This window comes from Passer montanus, unplaced genomic scaffold (assembly GCF_014805655.1).
Source record: "Passer montanus isolate IOZ18808 unplaced genomic scaffold, ASM1480565v1 scaffold87, whole genome shotgun sequence".
Lineage (NCBI taxonomy): Eukaryota > Metazoa > Chordata > Aves > Passeriformes > Passeridae > Passer > Passer montanus.
The window spans coordinates 2,282,846-2,299,166 of record NW_024374034.1 but is presented as its reverse complement, the minus strand read 5'-3'; the positions used below and the strand labels follow the sequence as shown (position 1 = coordinate 2,299,166).

Below are 16,321 nucleotides of genomic sequence, written 5' to 3'. Positions count from 1 at the left end.
CTCTGAAACAAACTCAGCTCTCCAAGGTAGATTGTTAGTGTTTGAAAACAATAGTCCAGTGAATCACTTTTCTTTTGCTTAGCTGTATCTTAACATATTAAATAATTTAATTTTCTTTGCCTAGATAGCAGAAATCAGCTGTGTGATTTTAAGCAAATCAGTCAAATTGAAGACTGACAGAAAGCTATGAACTGGTCCATGACTTTTCATTATTTAGATACATTGGTCTGTATTTCATGCAGAAAGCAAACAATTCTGAGAAAGAGTAAAGAGTAAAGAGAAAAGGTCATGGAAGATAAAGTCCAGGAAGAACAGTAAGTAAAATAGTAATATAGTAAGGGATGAATAATTTACTCTTGAAGAGCCACATGCCCATTCTGTGTAACAATATATTGAGTATCAAACCTGAAGAGTGACAGCATTTCATGAACCTTTGCTTTCAACACACTAAAGGGTTTCTGGGAAAGACAGTGTCATCTGAGTTACAAATATAAACCTAGCACTGGCATTTGTTTTTTGGGGAATTTGTTTTTTGCTGGCACAGGCTGGAGCATGGGGAGCTGTGGAGCCCAGGGCTTTTTCTTGCACATCTATGTAGCAGCGGGAACATGGGAGTAGAGGCCACCCTGCCAGTGCCAGGCTGCTACCCATCAGCTCTAAAGCCTGAGGTGTGATGTGAGCCACAGAGCACAGGTGCACCATGGAGCAGTCACAATGTGTGATCCTGAGCTCCAATTACAGGGTTACAGACCTCAAAAAAGAACTGCAAAATAGACATACTTTGCTGGTTATTCCAATTTCTATTTACCAACTAGTTCACTTGCAGCAATGTTAACCCAATTATATCACTCATCTTATCCAATAGTTTGGAAAGTACCCTTATGTTATTTAAACAGTTATTTCTTCATTACCACTAAGAGGTAACTATAAAAACCTTTTGTGCATTCCTGAAACACATGCTCAAAGATCTGCTCAGACATAACTGCTTCAGTCTGCTCTTTCCTTAGGATTAGCAGAGATGGGGTAAATGCAGCAAGTCTGGAAAGGAAGAAGGTCTGCACCTGACTAAATAGGGGATCCTTCCCAGACCCCTACTCTGAAATTAAGCTTAGGAAAGTAGCAGCTGAAACACCTCCACTGATAACACTAGAGTCGACTCATCACAGGAGCCATCCTGCAGTCTCACATGGAAAGCATTGCAAAAACATGTAGGGCTGGCAATGGTTATTTTATATTCAAGTGACATACTGGACCTTATCCTTGCTGCAAATTTCAGTGACTACACCGGTATTTAAAAACAAAGTATATCAGAATTTGTCTTTCAGTTGGTTCTCTACATGTTACCAGATTTTTCTTCACACTACCTGCTGAGAGATTTCAAAGCTTACTAGAGATAGAAGCTTCTAATTTAATTTGTGGATTAATTCAATTTAATTTTTGACAGGTTTGCCCTTCTAGACATTCATTCAAAATTATTGCAAGGACTTATGCTTTCACAGAAAACCAGATGAATCCTTCAAAATAGTGAGATAACTCCTGATTTGTTAGGAATATTTTGTCTGAAACTATGTTGTTCTTATAAAAAAAAACTGGCTTAGGTTTATCTGTTTGGTTTACCTGTAGGCATGTGAACAGCAGAATACTTAATTTACAAATCAGGGTATATAGTAAGTGGCACTACCCTGCTGCACCATTTGGAGGATGGGAGTTGTGGAAAGCACCCGACATGAAGGGGAACCACCCCTCCATCTGTCCCTGCACAGGAAATAAAGATGCTGACAGATCCCAGCCTGTGCACCTCTGGACCAGCATCTGCACGGGCAGGAGAAGGAGCAGGGCAGGAACCTCCCTCGGGTCCTGCACGTGCTGGTGGGAACCCTGTAAACCTGAAGAAGAAGCAGCCACTGAGAGGTGGAAGACCCTGTCTGAGGAGAAGGTGTCTTTGCAGCAAGCAACTCAGTTCTCACTAGGCAGGGAACTGGGGTATCTGTGGTACCTTGTCTGCCTGCAGGTGTGAACCAGCACTTGCTTGCTTGTTGATCCTACCTTTGGATTTCCAATGAGAAACAGAGTCATAGGGAGGGTTTCAGAAGCAAAAACTGGGACTGACATGAATAAAATATGGGAGGTAAACTCTGATTGCGCAGATCTCCTCTTCAGGACATATGCTGCATTATTTTTGTCTTCTACCTTTCCTTTCTTCAGGAAGTTCTTCAGTTCTTTCTTTCTTCAATTTCTTTCTTCAGGAAGAAGATGTAGGGAGTCAGTCTGCTCCCTCCAATTTATAATTTTTCAGACTATTGAATAATTTCAAATACATTTTACAAGAAACTAACATGTTAACAAACATCTCTCTCACTAGGTGGAAAAAAATTAAGCAGCCAGAAGACGAGATTTTTTTAGTCCTGTCATCAAGGAAAATGCTACAAGACAAGATATTCTGTGTACAGCTGGATGCTCGTGTGGTGCTCAGACTAATGGTACTTTAGTGAAGCACTCTCTCAGAACTCAGGAAGAAAGAACTCTTATTTCTGAGAGACATGGAGCTGTCAAATTTATCTTTTCTGAATTTGTTCAATTATTCATCCTACCAGACAGCCACAGGCGCAAACTTATTCCAGGCTGGTTGTATCTGCACAGAAAACCATGTTGAAATTTTTGTTGGCAACAATGTTCCATACCATATATATCAAATCTTTATGGAATTTTAGATTAAATATTGATTTTTAAATGAAGGACATATTTTAACAGATTTTATTGCTTGACTTTCCAAGTTCCTTATAAAAAACTCCATCATTGTGTCACACAGAAAGATATAAGAACCCCAGTGAATCAGGCACAGTCGGATGCAAGGAAAAGGATTGCAGCTGTGATAATTTATTATACCTAGCTCTACAGCTGTTAGATTTTGCTCACTCAAATATAATTTATATTGTATTGCCATAAAGTATGATAATAACTACAGAATATGATAATATTTTATAGACAGGAAACCACAATAGTAAAACAAAGTGACTTTAAAACATAAGGAAGAAAATATTCATATGTTTACTTTCTGACAGCATGCTGAATTTCTGCTATTGCTGCTTATCAGATAGACTCAGGTGAGCAGAGTATTTGGAAAGGCACATTTCAATAACGAAATGTACTGTTTGTTAACACTCCAGTTGCTGCCCATCCTTACTATTGCACAAGAACTTGTGTCAGAAAATAAAACAAAATCCTCACATCCAGCACTGTTCACCAAACAGTCAACATTGTCAATGTCCAGAAATCAAACTACCATTGACTGTGTGCTTCATTCAGGCACCATCTAACATAGCTCCTAAAAAAGCTTTTCCCCCACTACGTGAACCAAGGAGACACGCTGTTTCTTATAAATATCTGGTCTCATTATTTCTAGCTAATGAAGTAAAATCATGGACTCAAATCTAATGAAGTGGGGAGGTGCTGATTGCTGGAAGCATTACCTTTGACATTTACCTCTGCCAGGGTTTGGCTCTTCCAACATGGAAGTCTGTGTAAAGCTCAACTGAAAAGAAGGAGTGTGTGAAATTTTAAGTCTAGGCATTTCCTGGATTTGTTGATAGAAACAATAAAATGGAGGTAAAAGCCTTCAGAAAGCATTCTTCACATGCCAGCAAACAAGTGTGACATCATGCAAACCAGTCATTCAGAGACATAAAAATAATCAGAAAAGAGTAAATGAGAAAGGAGAAAAATGGATTCATTACAATTTCCAAAAAATCCACAGTTTCTGACATTTCAGGGGATCAGTTAGGGATCTTGAGAGATTGAATTATTCACTCAGGCTACCAGGGCCACAGAAATAGATCCACCAAACTGAAACAATAACTGATTAATTTCTAGGTAGCCAATTTAAAAGGGATCAGTGTCAGTCAATCTTAGTTTATAACAGCTCCGTGGCATGTCAGAAATCTCCCCCCAAAAGGGAAGAAATTATCTTACTGCTTTTTCAAATCACATCATGGGGATTCTGGTAAGTTTCCATACAACCTAATGAAAAAAAAATGCAATTTTGCAAGCAGTTGTTCTGCTGAAAGGCTGCTATCTTAGCCAGTCTAGTACTATGAAATTGGAGGTGCAAAATTGCATAGGGCTACAATAATACTACTGAGTAATTTTTTGGCAATTGTCTTTCTTTTCACAGGTTCCCTTGTAATTTACTCCTGAAGTCAACGTCTCTTTATTCCTTACCATCATTACTGGTGCATGAACAGCAAGACACAAGGAGATAAGCCTGTCCTTGCTTGGTCTTGCAGTCACAGTTGGCTTAGGAAAAGTACTCCTGGAGGTCTGGATAAAAGGATTTCCTTAAGCTTTAGTAAATATTCTTCTGGACAAAGTAGTGATGTCTATAAACGTGGTTCTTTTTAAATGTAACGTTTAACCAGATGCCTTTCAGTCCTTAGTGAAATACTGCAATGTGTGTCTACACTGCTATCACTTTATCAAGGCTGCACAGTTTGCATGAGGGGCAGCAGTTACCTGTGGCACTCCTGCAGTGTCAGTTAACAATTCTCCTCTATCCTTCCATGCACAGCTGCCTGGTTTTCTACTTTGGTATTTCTTCCAGGGCAATTTCTGATACCTCCTTAGTCTTCATCAATTCTTTTTGACTCTGTGGCACCCAGATGGTAAACTTTTACTGCTTCTACACAGTATGTGAGGATCTCAGGATACTTTAGGAGCTCCTCCAACTCAGAAACCTTCAGAGCCCTGCCAAGCTCATATAGCAGCATGTGCTTTTTGGAGATGCAGATTATACAGTGTGTCCCATAGGAACAGTTATTTGAGTGCCCTATCCCTGCATTATAGTTTGCAAAATACATGCAGTAAAAATTATTTTAATAAAAGGAGTAGTAGCAGTTTAAGGTCTGAGATAAACGCAGTTGTTTTCCTTTGTTTGTGCTTATTAATTGCTAACTTTGTGCTGGCTAACATACAGAAGTGTGGCTGTCTAAGGACAAGACTCAGACCTTCACAGAGCTCATTTCCTATGCTATTTCCTCTTAAAGGAGATGGCCAGGCCATCACCAAACAATGCCTCAAGAATCAGTGAATGAGGCAGATAGACTCAGCCTTTGGACAGGTTCAGCACTCTTTTCACACAGTATTTCCAACAATCCATCTTATAAATGAAGGTGCAGAAAAATTGCCCATCTCCCTGCGATGAATTGGGAAAAGGTCAAATCCTTGAGTTCCCAGTCAGTTCTTAGACAGCAATTTCCCTGGAAATGTCAGTCTTTTGGACTAAGTGTCAACTACTGACTCAAACACAGCATAATATGGCATTGTATTTGTGGTGTGCTGAGAGTTAAAACAAGTGATAATTAGTCACTTTCATTGTTACTTCCAAATGTTTTCCAAAATTAATATTGTAGTGATACGTTTTGAAAACGAGCGTAGGACAGCTTACTTAGATGAAAGCATAATAAAAATAGTAACAATTAGGCAAATATGACCCTGACTTTTTGCTGCACTGGACATTAACTGTAATACAGTAAATCTGCTCACTCTATTTCCTCTATTAGTGATAATAGCAAATACAATACCCTCATTTCCTTATTGCTGATGACAGCATTGCTGGGCTCTTTTGACTGTAACTCTTCTTCAATATCTGTGCTGCAAGAGGAACCTTGTACTCAGTGGAAAACAGATCTCAAAAAATGTTTTTGAAAAAATAATTTTGAATCAAGGCACTGATAAAACAGGTTAGTGTGATAATAAGTCCCACTCTGTTATGCTCCCCAATAACAAGAAAAAATAGTTTAAAATCTGTCTACAACAAACATGAAAAGCAATCAAATGTAAGCTTGCAATATTATGAACTGACTCATTAAGAATGCCTTCACCCTCTAAGCAGATTATTCTGTGTATGGAACCATTACTGATCATTGCTTCAAAGACAGCACATTAGAAACACAAATGCATTTCTCTCCCAGGCAGGGGCAGTGCTTTGACCAGTTTCTTACACAGCTTGTCAATTTACCTACTTGCTTATTTGTTCTTAACAGCAGTGTGACAGAACAATCTGCCAGGGCACTGATCAAGTCCCTTTTAAAACGTGGTCACCAAATGGAAGAAAGGCCAAGACAATTTCCCAGCTTCCATGGAGTCATCTCTGTACATGATGTGTTAAACCATCCCTCTCCAAGAAGATTCACCTTCAAGCCTCAGAAACAAATAGTGAAGAAAGAAACACTTTGTGCCTAGACTCGATCAAGTAGAAATTATTTTTTATTTCATGAAAACCCAACAACAATGCCATAGGATGGACAGATGTTGTTATTTCTTAATATAAGTCATTAAGTTGTATGCCATGCCTCTGGCAATACTCCCAGTTCAGGAAAGAATGAAAGTAATTTTCCTGCAAAACACATCCTGATATCAATCCAACCATCAGTCCTTGCCTGCCTTCGCTGTATTATAAGATATAATACAAACAAACAATATTTCTTCCCTTATTTCATTCCTCCTCTATGTCTGACACTTTGCCTTGTTATACAGGGTTTATTGTATGTGTGATGCATGTTTATTGCAGAAGTCCTTTTAAAAATATTTCTAGAACCCCTTTATTCTGCAGTCTAATACAACCACTATCAAAGTAGTGTCTATGCTATTTCAAGAAGTTATGAGCCTGTAAAAAGGGGAATGGCAAAGTGGACCACACTTTGAGGGAATACAGTACAAAATCGTAATCCTTAGCAAATTCCTTGTCTTATAGTATCAAGCACTGGTCTTCAGCAACAACCACATAGTTAAAGACATACTGAATCTGGCCTAAACCTGCAAGTTTCTGAAATTCCACTTTCAAGCAAACATACAGAACACTTGACAGAAGAATTTTACATTTCCCTTTCTTTCCCCATCAGAAAAGCAGGCTTTGGGAGGTAGTCTTAGGTCAGAACAGCGGCTGTTCCTTAACTTCCTCCTTATGGATAAAAACACTTATATCAGGAACAGACTCAGAAAGCCACTCTCTACTGCCAGAGGGAGGGTGGAAAACACTCAGGATTCATCAGTGAAGGGGGAGAAACCTGAAGGTACAAATGCCTCTTCTATTGAAAAGAAAATCCTTTGTAAAATCTTCTAAAGAGAGGAAGTCAATGTTCTTCAATATCTTCAATCAAGCATAGTATTTTTCTTCCTACATAGCATATTCCCAAACTTTGCTACTATTTTCGACAAGTTTTTTCCTCTGTTGTAATACCTAGGCATCCCTGCCATTCTCTTCCGTTAATTTTGACTTCATTCTCTACAGAACTGATCTCCATGTTTCTTCCCAATTCTTATCCTTTTTTATGGTGTGCCTTTTTAGGCTTTGTTAAGTATATATTGATAATGTAACACATTCACCTTGTTCAAAATTTTAGGAACCTGTGACAATTACACCTCAAGTAAGTTCACCTTGTAGCTGGTGGCTAAAACTAAAATACATTTGTTGTCTCTATCTCCAGCAAGAACTAATTCAATGACTGTATAGCAAAAAGGAAATCTCTGCATAATCTTTATTTCTTGCACACTTTTATTTGAATGCCAAGCCCCCCAAATATCTAAATAAATTCCCTTGAGTCTTATCCTGTCTTTAGAAGTCTGATTAGCTCATTTGGCCTAAGCTCTAATTGTCAGACACACGAGTAACTCATTGTAAATGTGCTTGCAAGCTGCATATTCATAAGTAGGTTCTTACCTACTAACATACAGTTCATTATTGGACAGATCAAAATTCCCTGAAATTGATAGAAACTTTTAATCTTAATTTTCTCTCTCAAATCTGCAAGTTGCATAAGTGCCTCCAGGCTTTGGCACCATACCTGACAGTTCAGCATGCCCCCTGTGAATTTAAGATGACAAGGATCTGAACAGAAGTGCAGATCTATAATGAAGCTTGAAGCAGTAGAAAATTTAAATTGAAAAATAGAAATGGAGGGAGTCCCACATATAACTTCAGGAAAATATTCCTATCTAGACAAGATAATGGGCCATCTAAGAAAATAAATTACTGTAAAATTTGATGGGAAATTAATTTAGAGACTGATGGATGAGTTCAAAACTACATATAGTACATATACTAGTAACTACCCTAAATACAAAAACTAAGATTTATACTTAATTTCAAATTTAAATATATTGAGAAGAGTAGTTTAATCCCCAAGAAGAAAGTATTCCTTTTACACTAATGCAGAATAGGTAAGAAGGAACAGAATTATTTTAGCAACAAATATAAGATTTTAAAAGTACACATTAAAAAAAACCCAGTGTAATTTTATAAAGTTTAACCAGCTAAAAAATAGATTTGTGTTCCTCTCCTAAAAAAGAGTACAGTATTCCTTTTTTGACCAATCTTTTGAGGACTACTTGGACACCAAAATATCAATAACTCATTCTTCAAGATACCCAGTGAAGATCTGGCCTCATCTGCATGCAGAAATTCACTCACTAAAAAAAAAAACCAAACAAATAAAATAAACAAACAAAAAAACCACCCCAAACCAAACCAAAAAACACACAAAAAAAACCCACCAAAAAAACCCAAACAGAACCAAACAAACAAAAAAACCCCAAACCCAAAAAACCCCCAAACCACCAAACCAAACAAAAAAAACCCAAAAAAACCAACAAAACTGCTACTAGAATAAGTGTGCAAGAAGACCACACTGCATGCAACTCATTCCCTAGAGGAGAGAAATTACAACAATGTTCCAAGGAAAACTGCCCTCAAATGCCTCCTCTTTAGGCATGAAACTCATTCATGAAATCATGAGATTCCATCTCATCTCCCTGTGCTGTCAGATAGCAATAAAACCTCTCCACCTGTTTTGAACACTCCAGCAGAAGAGCTAAAGGGATGAACACTGGTTTGACCTAGTTTTGTATAAGCCTTTTATCTTATGAATGAAGCTATCTCCCAGCTTGAAGAAGAGCTAAAGAATAATGGAAAGGGCAAAAATGGAGAAGGGAGGAAAAAAAATGTAATGTGTTCCCTCTATGGGCAAATACAGTCACTGGCTGGGAACTCCAGATCAGATATAAATAGCAAAAAGTAAAGTCATTAAAAAAGACTAAATTAATGTGGAGGTCTACACAACAATACTGGTTTTGTTATTTTCTCTGATCTTGGGATTACAGATGTTTTATATATCTATGATGGTTTGTGACATGAAGATTGAGATTAATCTTCTGTGTGATACTCTGGCTGCTTGATTAATTCTTGGTAAGCTAGTTAGAGCTGGGCACACAGGTATTCAGGTATACAAACTCCAGACAGACTCAGAAGTTTTATTGATTATTCTGTTTTTTTAGTCCATTTGCTTTAACAATTTCAAAGGAAATTAAATAAAAAATGCTTATGTGCTTTTAAAATGCCGGTCTATACTTATTAAATTCTTTAGAAGTGTCTCATAAAAACCTTTGCCATATGAAGACTTAATTCCTCCTTATTAATGACCCACTGCAAGGACAGATCCATGACTAGAGCAACAGCCCTGAACAGGGGCCTTATAAAACATTTAGCTCAACAGAGTTCAGCAAAAGGAAGGCTGGATGCCGCTTTTTTGAAGTGCAATTTATAAAAATCACAAACATCAAAAAAGCCTATGTGGTGCCTGAAGGGTATTCACTGGCATTGCCTATTGTACAAATTGTACAAACATTTGGTTTAAAGAATGATCTGTGGATACATTTCCTTTTATTTTGAAAAGATTATTCGACTACAGCAGCATTTTCCAGTTTCTAACTATAACTCTTGTCCTGCTCACAAACACCATTCTGTCAAGTTTATAGCCCCAATCTATCAGAGTACTTCAGCAGGGCTGCAAAACTGGGAACTGCCACTTCCACAGCTTTTCCAGCTTTGGCTTAGATGTCTGGTGTCAGCTATAAGAGCAGAAGTGAATATAGCTCATCCAAGTTAGGGATCTACTACAGGGAACCCTAGAAATCCTAATTTTTGCTTATATAAAAATCAGCTTTTTTGTTTTCATATATCACTGTTCCATTGATTTCAACCAGGCTATTATAGCTCATAGAAGTTGAAGATTTTTCTTTTGTTCTGGCTTTAAAATAAAGAGCTTAAATCTGAAACATGTTTCAGCAGAACTTAATAATAATTTTTTATAAAAGAATATTAAATAACCTACAGCCATTTTAACCGGAGCATTTCAACAGAAAGAAAAAATTAGTAATAAAATAATAATCTGAGCCAATTTTAAAAGTTTATACAAATGCATTATGTTGTGCTGTAAAATACATTATTTAGATTTCTTTGGATGAGACTGATACAGTAGACATCACATCATTCGGAAGGGACCATGAAGCAAACATGCACGGTCTTGAAGTATTTGCAGTTAGTGTTGTGAACACCAGTTCTCACATCTTATTTAGTGTGAACAGGCTCACAAATAATACCAATAGGGACTTTTCACACTGAGGTATTTTGTTATCATCCCAGGCAAATATGACCAGATTGCCCTGCTCCTTCTGATGAACAGAATTACTGCCGTAACCAGTAATCTCCTCATCTCATCTCTGGATACCTTCTATAGAGGCCAGTAACCACCACCAGTCCATTTCTGAGGACAGCTTCTTTGACACTGAATTTCCATGGATGGCCTGGATAGAACCTGCCTCACCACCAACATCTCTCAAATGAGCCCTGCAGGGTGACCTCTCTTTTCTCTTGTCCGCTCTCTTCTGTACTGGAAGTGAATAGTACTAACACTTACACTGGACATTGGGCAAATTAATTTCTTAAGTAGTTCCCCAGCATCTGATTGCTGGTTTGGAGAACATCTGGTGTGAAATCAGATGGAAAATCCCCAAGTGACTAAGAAGCACAGAAAATTTACAGAAATACTGTATGTGGACATTGGAAGCCTTCCTCAAGAATGTGTATGCCTTTCTCTAACTAAAAGAATGTGAAATTATTATATTTAAAAAATCCAATGTTTAAAAAGTACAGAACATAAAGAGGAAGAAGGTACATTAGAAACTGCACAAGCTACTGGCAACAATTATTGTTCTGCTCTCTCTCAACAGTATTGTCATTGTGATTGAAGTGCAATTCTTCAAAGTGCCACTGATTACCTTAAAAATTATTGGTATGGAATTAATTGTAAGAGGAAACCTGTGCACACTGTCTCTTTCACACACAAGTATTTATTGAGCCACTGTGGATGAAAGATCAGTTGCAGAGCATGAAATGCCAGATAATACTCACAGAAACTGCCTCCAGGATTTGTTTGACAGCATCAGCAGCATCTCTTTCACTGTAGTACCCCTTTTCCACAATCCTACAGAAAAAAAGCAACACAATTAATCACCAAGGTGAATAAACAGTGAAGGTAGATGCTTATTTTCAAAAATGAGGTAGCAAGCAATCAAATTTAAATATGACCAGGACAGTGGAGTGTCCCCAAGAGACTAGAAAATAGCCCTTTTGCAATTTAAGTTACCCTTGATTTCCAGTTAAATGAAATCCAGGAGGTAAGATATCAACGGGATAAGATGCTCATAATATACGTACATGTTTAATTCAAAGTTTTTGAAACTTTCTGACACTCAAGGAATCTAAATTACTGAAAGACAAAACTATTCAACATGTAGAAACTGGTTTTTTCACTTTTATATTTAACTTAAGTCCCTCCTCCCCAGTTAGTTAATTAGTTATTTAGTTAGTAGACAGTTATAAAAGAAAAGCACTATGCTATGCCCAAACAGATCTGAATTATTCAAGGGAAAAGGCTGGTGTAAAACTTTACTAGTTTCAAATTATTCCTCAAGTGTGATGGGCTGAACAACTGTCTTTTTTCCCTCAGTAGAAAGCTGGGGATGATATATGCAAAGATATACAAGTTTTTTACAACTAAAGCTACTTTTTTTTCTTTTGGAAAAGCTACTTTTTCTTAAATATTCAGCAGTAGACACAGGTTTGCATGATGATGTACAAGTTAATAAAAGAAGGATCTATCATTAAGATATCCTAATACTCCATTTAAAACACTCAACAGTGTTTTTACTAATGTTTTTAACTGAGCACAGTATTTGTGAACTACAATCATTGTCCCTCAGAGAGTTACCTTAAAGGTCAGATTTTTGATCTGAAGTCTTGATATTTTTAGTGTATTAATTTTTCAGAGCCCAAGAAAACATAGACAGATGTTGTCTAGAAACAGAACCTGTGGTGCCTACAAGACATTTTATAAAATTATGTTCTGCAAGCAGACAAGCCAGTTTTATGAAACAATATCCTAAAATCCCCATGAAGCAGAACAGCAAGGAACCTTTAATGTCTGAGGTCACTGGAAAGACCTTCTGCCTCAAGATCCATAAAAAGGCTGTGCTGGTGGTAGGAAGGCTACCCTTCTTTCTCCCCACTACTCCTGCTCTGCACTTTTTATCACTTCCTTTCACTAAAATAACAGATTAATGTTGAGTTACCATTAGTGCAGCTCCTCACAGCTTCACAAAACTGACAGGAAAGGTGTGAGTAACTACATATGAAAAGCATTACTTTATACTCATTAGAGCATCAAGCGATTAGAAGTAAGAAAAAATGCAAAGATAGTACTCCACCGGAAACAGAGGCAACTGGCATGGCACTGTGGGAAGCAGTCTACACAGGGATATTCCCAGTCAGCTGCCTTTACCTGACCTTTACACTCATTGTGTTCACAGAGCACTGAGTCTATTCATGTGGCGGCAATAACAGCAAGTAATCCCTCTCAAGAGCTCTTCTATTTCATCATTATTTCTTTGCTGCATAAGTGCTTGGGATTATTTCTAGAAGCTTGTTTGATTTGGGTTCTTTAGGGCTTTTGGCAACCCTTTAACTGTCATGCCATATGCACTGCTTTAACACCTTTGCTTTTTTTATGCCTTCAGCCCTTCTCCTATTTTGGTCATCTGATTACACCATTAGGGAGAGTTTTACTGGAACTTATCACCATAAGGGGAAAACAAAGGAAATCTTACTCACTGAGACATTATATTAGGCTTTTATCCTGAAGTATAGGAAACAGGTTGCAAAAACCTAAAAATTACGCCATAAAATGCAATATTATGCTAGAAGGCTAGATTACTCTTTAGCCATTTCAGGCTGAATTATCCTCTTGTGTTAGATTACATTGTGAGACTTGAGCCCTATTAATGCTCCTGCATTCATTGCCCCGAATATACTGTCTTTGCTTTCTCCTCCTTTCTAATTCAAATTAAGTATTTAGTGTCACCCAGATGTGCCTCTCTGTAGCATCCACCCTGCCCCAGGCACTGAGTCCACCAAGTGCAGGATGACCTTGTGCACCTGATTTCAGAAATGCATGAGGCAGGTTCTAAGGCTTAAACAGTATTTAGAATACTCTGTTTTTCCAATATATCTCAGAACGAGATCAGAGAAATATGAAGTAATGCAGTTACAATTCAATTTACATTTCTCCTTTAATCCAAAAATATTCTCTATTTATAGTATGGTATTTCTATTTCTACTTTTTTGAAACACATAAACCAGGGGAATGAAAAAAACCCCAAAACCCTTTCAGGCAGTCTATAGCTATGTATTTTCCTCCACTCATCAAAATTAAAGACAACAGGAGCTTCCTGTAAATGCCCAGCCAATGTTAATTACCTAGCCACTGGAAACAAGGGAAAAATCAAAAAGACACTCAAGGCTGCCCCCTTGACCTCAAGACGAGTCCATGCTGACTTAGACAACAAATGCTGGTGAGGATAGCATGCTGCTCTCATTATTCATATTAAACACAAAGAAAGAAAACAAAAAGGCCTTGAGATGAAGCCTTGTAATTTACACTTTAAAATAAATAAATGTTATGAAGTGTGGGCCCACATTTCCGGAAAGCAATAAGAAACAAATGTAGAAATATTGTGCAATGCACTGGATCCATTTGCCAGTGCTACAGGTGAACAATATGCACTAGCCGATTATGTCATACAGAATTACCTTTCCAGTTTTCCAGAAGTCTAGAATTCAGACTTATTTAGAAAAGAAACCTTACTCTTAATTAATAATAACATAGTACATAGAAAACTTAATATTCTGTGACAGCAATAAATGAAAAAAGACATATCCCTTTCTAAATATGAAAATTTATTTCTAATGGTACACTGCTTTAGGACTATAACCTGGCTATTAGGCAGTAAGGAGGAGCATTGAAAGAAGATTTTCCTGTAGTTTAGATCATATAGTAATGCTGGGGGATCATTTGCATATTTATTTTTTGCAGCCTCCCTGAGGTAGTTTACATAAGACAAATGGTAGGTGTGCCAGCAAGACTCCTACCTGAGACCAATGTGTCTTCTTTAAAAGGATTTTTCAAATTCAGCCTGCAGATTAACAATTACTCATTGCCCTTTTTTCTATAATGGGAAGGAAACCTGCAGAAATATCTTATTTCAATATTACTGAAGCAAACCCCAAATATTTATACCTAGTTTACATGATGATATTTGACAAAATCATGGGTGAAGGAAGATAAAGCCTTTGCTGAAAGGATAGAAAGATAGGAACAACAGCAATAAGGAACTAATTAAATTTTTTTTTGATATTCAAATGAACAAGCCAGGTAGGCCAAGAGAGTGCTGGAGAGAAAAACTGTGAGGAAGATTGCAGGGAACTGCTTTAAACCAGAAAAAAGTGGTTGGAAAAATACTTAATTTGGTGCTGCAAGCATCCAGGAAATTTAAGACGCAACTTCAAAACGGAGACATTCTAGACTGAGCAAAAATGCAATGCCTGTTTGTGTAGGATCCCTCTTTCATGGTTATGCATACACATTTATTGAAATATACTGATCCAATTTTTACACTTTTATATATCAATACACATATTTAGCAGAATGGCTACTAGATGAACAGCAAGCCAGAGCTCTCCCAAAGCACCACCTGACTCAATCTTATCTTTCCAAGCACGTCATTGTATTTGAGACAAATCTGCCTCCTTCTATATATAGGAGGAGGAAAATACCTCTCAGAGCCCCTACTTCCTTCTCCCAGTGCCAGCAGAGATGGAGATGTCCTTTGGGAACAGCCTGAGTCCCATGGTCCTGAGACACATCCCTGCCAGCCTGCAGGGCTTGGGCACCGCACAGAGATCTGTGTTATCTTGCTCTTTCAGCTGCTGCTGCTGCCCAGAGGGAAGACCCTTGCCAGGTAATGGGTCTATAACAGATTTAGCAGATCGAAAACCACCCCAGCATCACACTGCCCAGCAAGCATGTGGAAAGGGCATAATGTGTTTGTGGGGAGGCATACACTGATGTTTTGGCAGCTTCCATCATCAAACACATGTATGTGTTCAAGTGTTGCATAATTTGCAGTAACCCGTGCCAGATTCCAGCTGGTCTTTCCAGCATTTCTGTTCCTTGTGAGCACTAGGAGTTTTCTTGCAGTATAAATTCTTTAGTTTTGCAGAGAGTTTTCAGTGTAGCCTCAGGACCAAGGAATTACAGCTCTTGCTAATTTTTTAATAATATTTCCATGTTGCATATCTTCATGAGCATCTACATCTGCAGATACATAAACACATACCAGCATTCACCTCATCCCTGCAGCCTCCAGTGTAATATGGGAAGAACATGCAACGGATTTCACTCCTTTTTGGGACATTCTTCTTGCTACTGGGCTTTAATTCACTGTATCTGTGTGAAGCCATGGAAAGCAGTGGGCCATCCCAGTAAAGAGAGGGAGGTAGTGGCCACACCTGCTCTGCCGACATTTTATTATAGTAGGGGAAAAAATTTATTACTGGTAGGGCAGTCTGGCTAGGCTAAACACATGGGACCTGAAAATCAAGGAGGAAAGACATGGGGAATCCCAATGCATCATTTTAGAATCAATTTTCAGAGGAGTATTAAAATTATATTAATATACAATTTTACACTTGGTTAGAACACATTTCTGGGGATTAACAACAAGCACATCAGGCAAGTGAAAATAATCAGTCTCCTAAAGGAATAAATAAGAGAACATTTAATCAGAGAAGGAAATAACTAGGTTTGGGGTTTGATTTTTCAAATAATAACAAAAGAGGGGGTGAACTATTTCCAAGTCCACCAAGAGAAACCGAGCTTGCACAGCTGCACTGGTAGATAAAGAAATCAAAACCACACAGGAACCTGCTTTGAACAAGGAGAGGACTCATCCAATGACAGAGGATGCCAGACTGGGCTAGTCACTGGCAGCACACACCTCTTTTGTGCAAGGCTGACAGTGCCTTAAATTCCCAGTCAGCGTTTGCTGCTGCTGTTGTTATAGTGACAGCTCTCAGCTAAAAGTGAGGAAGGGT

General features: G+C 37.9%; 1 protein-coding gene across 4 annotated transcripts in view; it reads right to left on the bottom strand.

The window, feature by feature from the left end:
• Positions 1 to 16,321, bottom strand: part of CAMK4 (calcium/calmodulin dependent protein kinase IV) — a 136,270-nt gene that overhangs the window by 34,053 nt on the left and 85,896 nt on the right. For all 4 annotated transcript variants that reach the window (XM_039733408.1, XM_039733412.1, XM_039733409.1 and 1 more), the window contains one exon: positions 11,243 to 11,315. In XM_039733408.1, the coding sequence (XP_039589342.1) occupies positions 11,243 to 11,315 (73 nt within the window). The remainder of the gene's footprint in view (positions 1 to 11,242; positions 11,316 to 16,321) is intronic.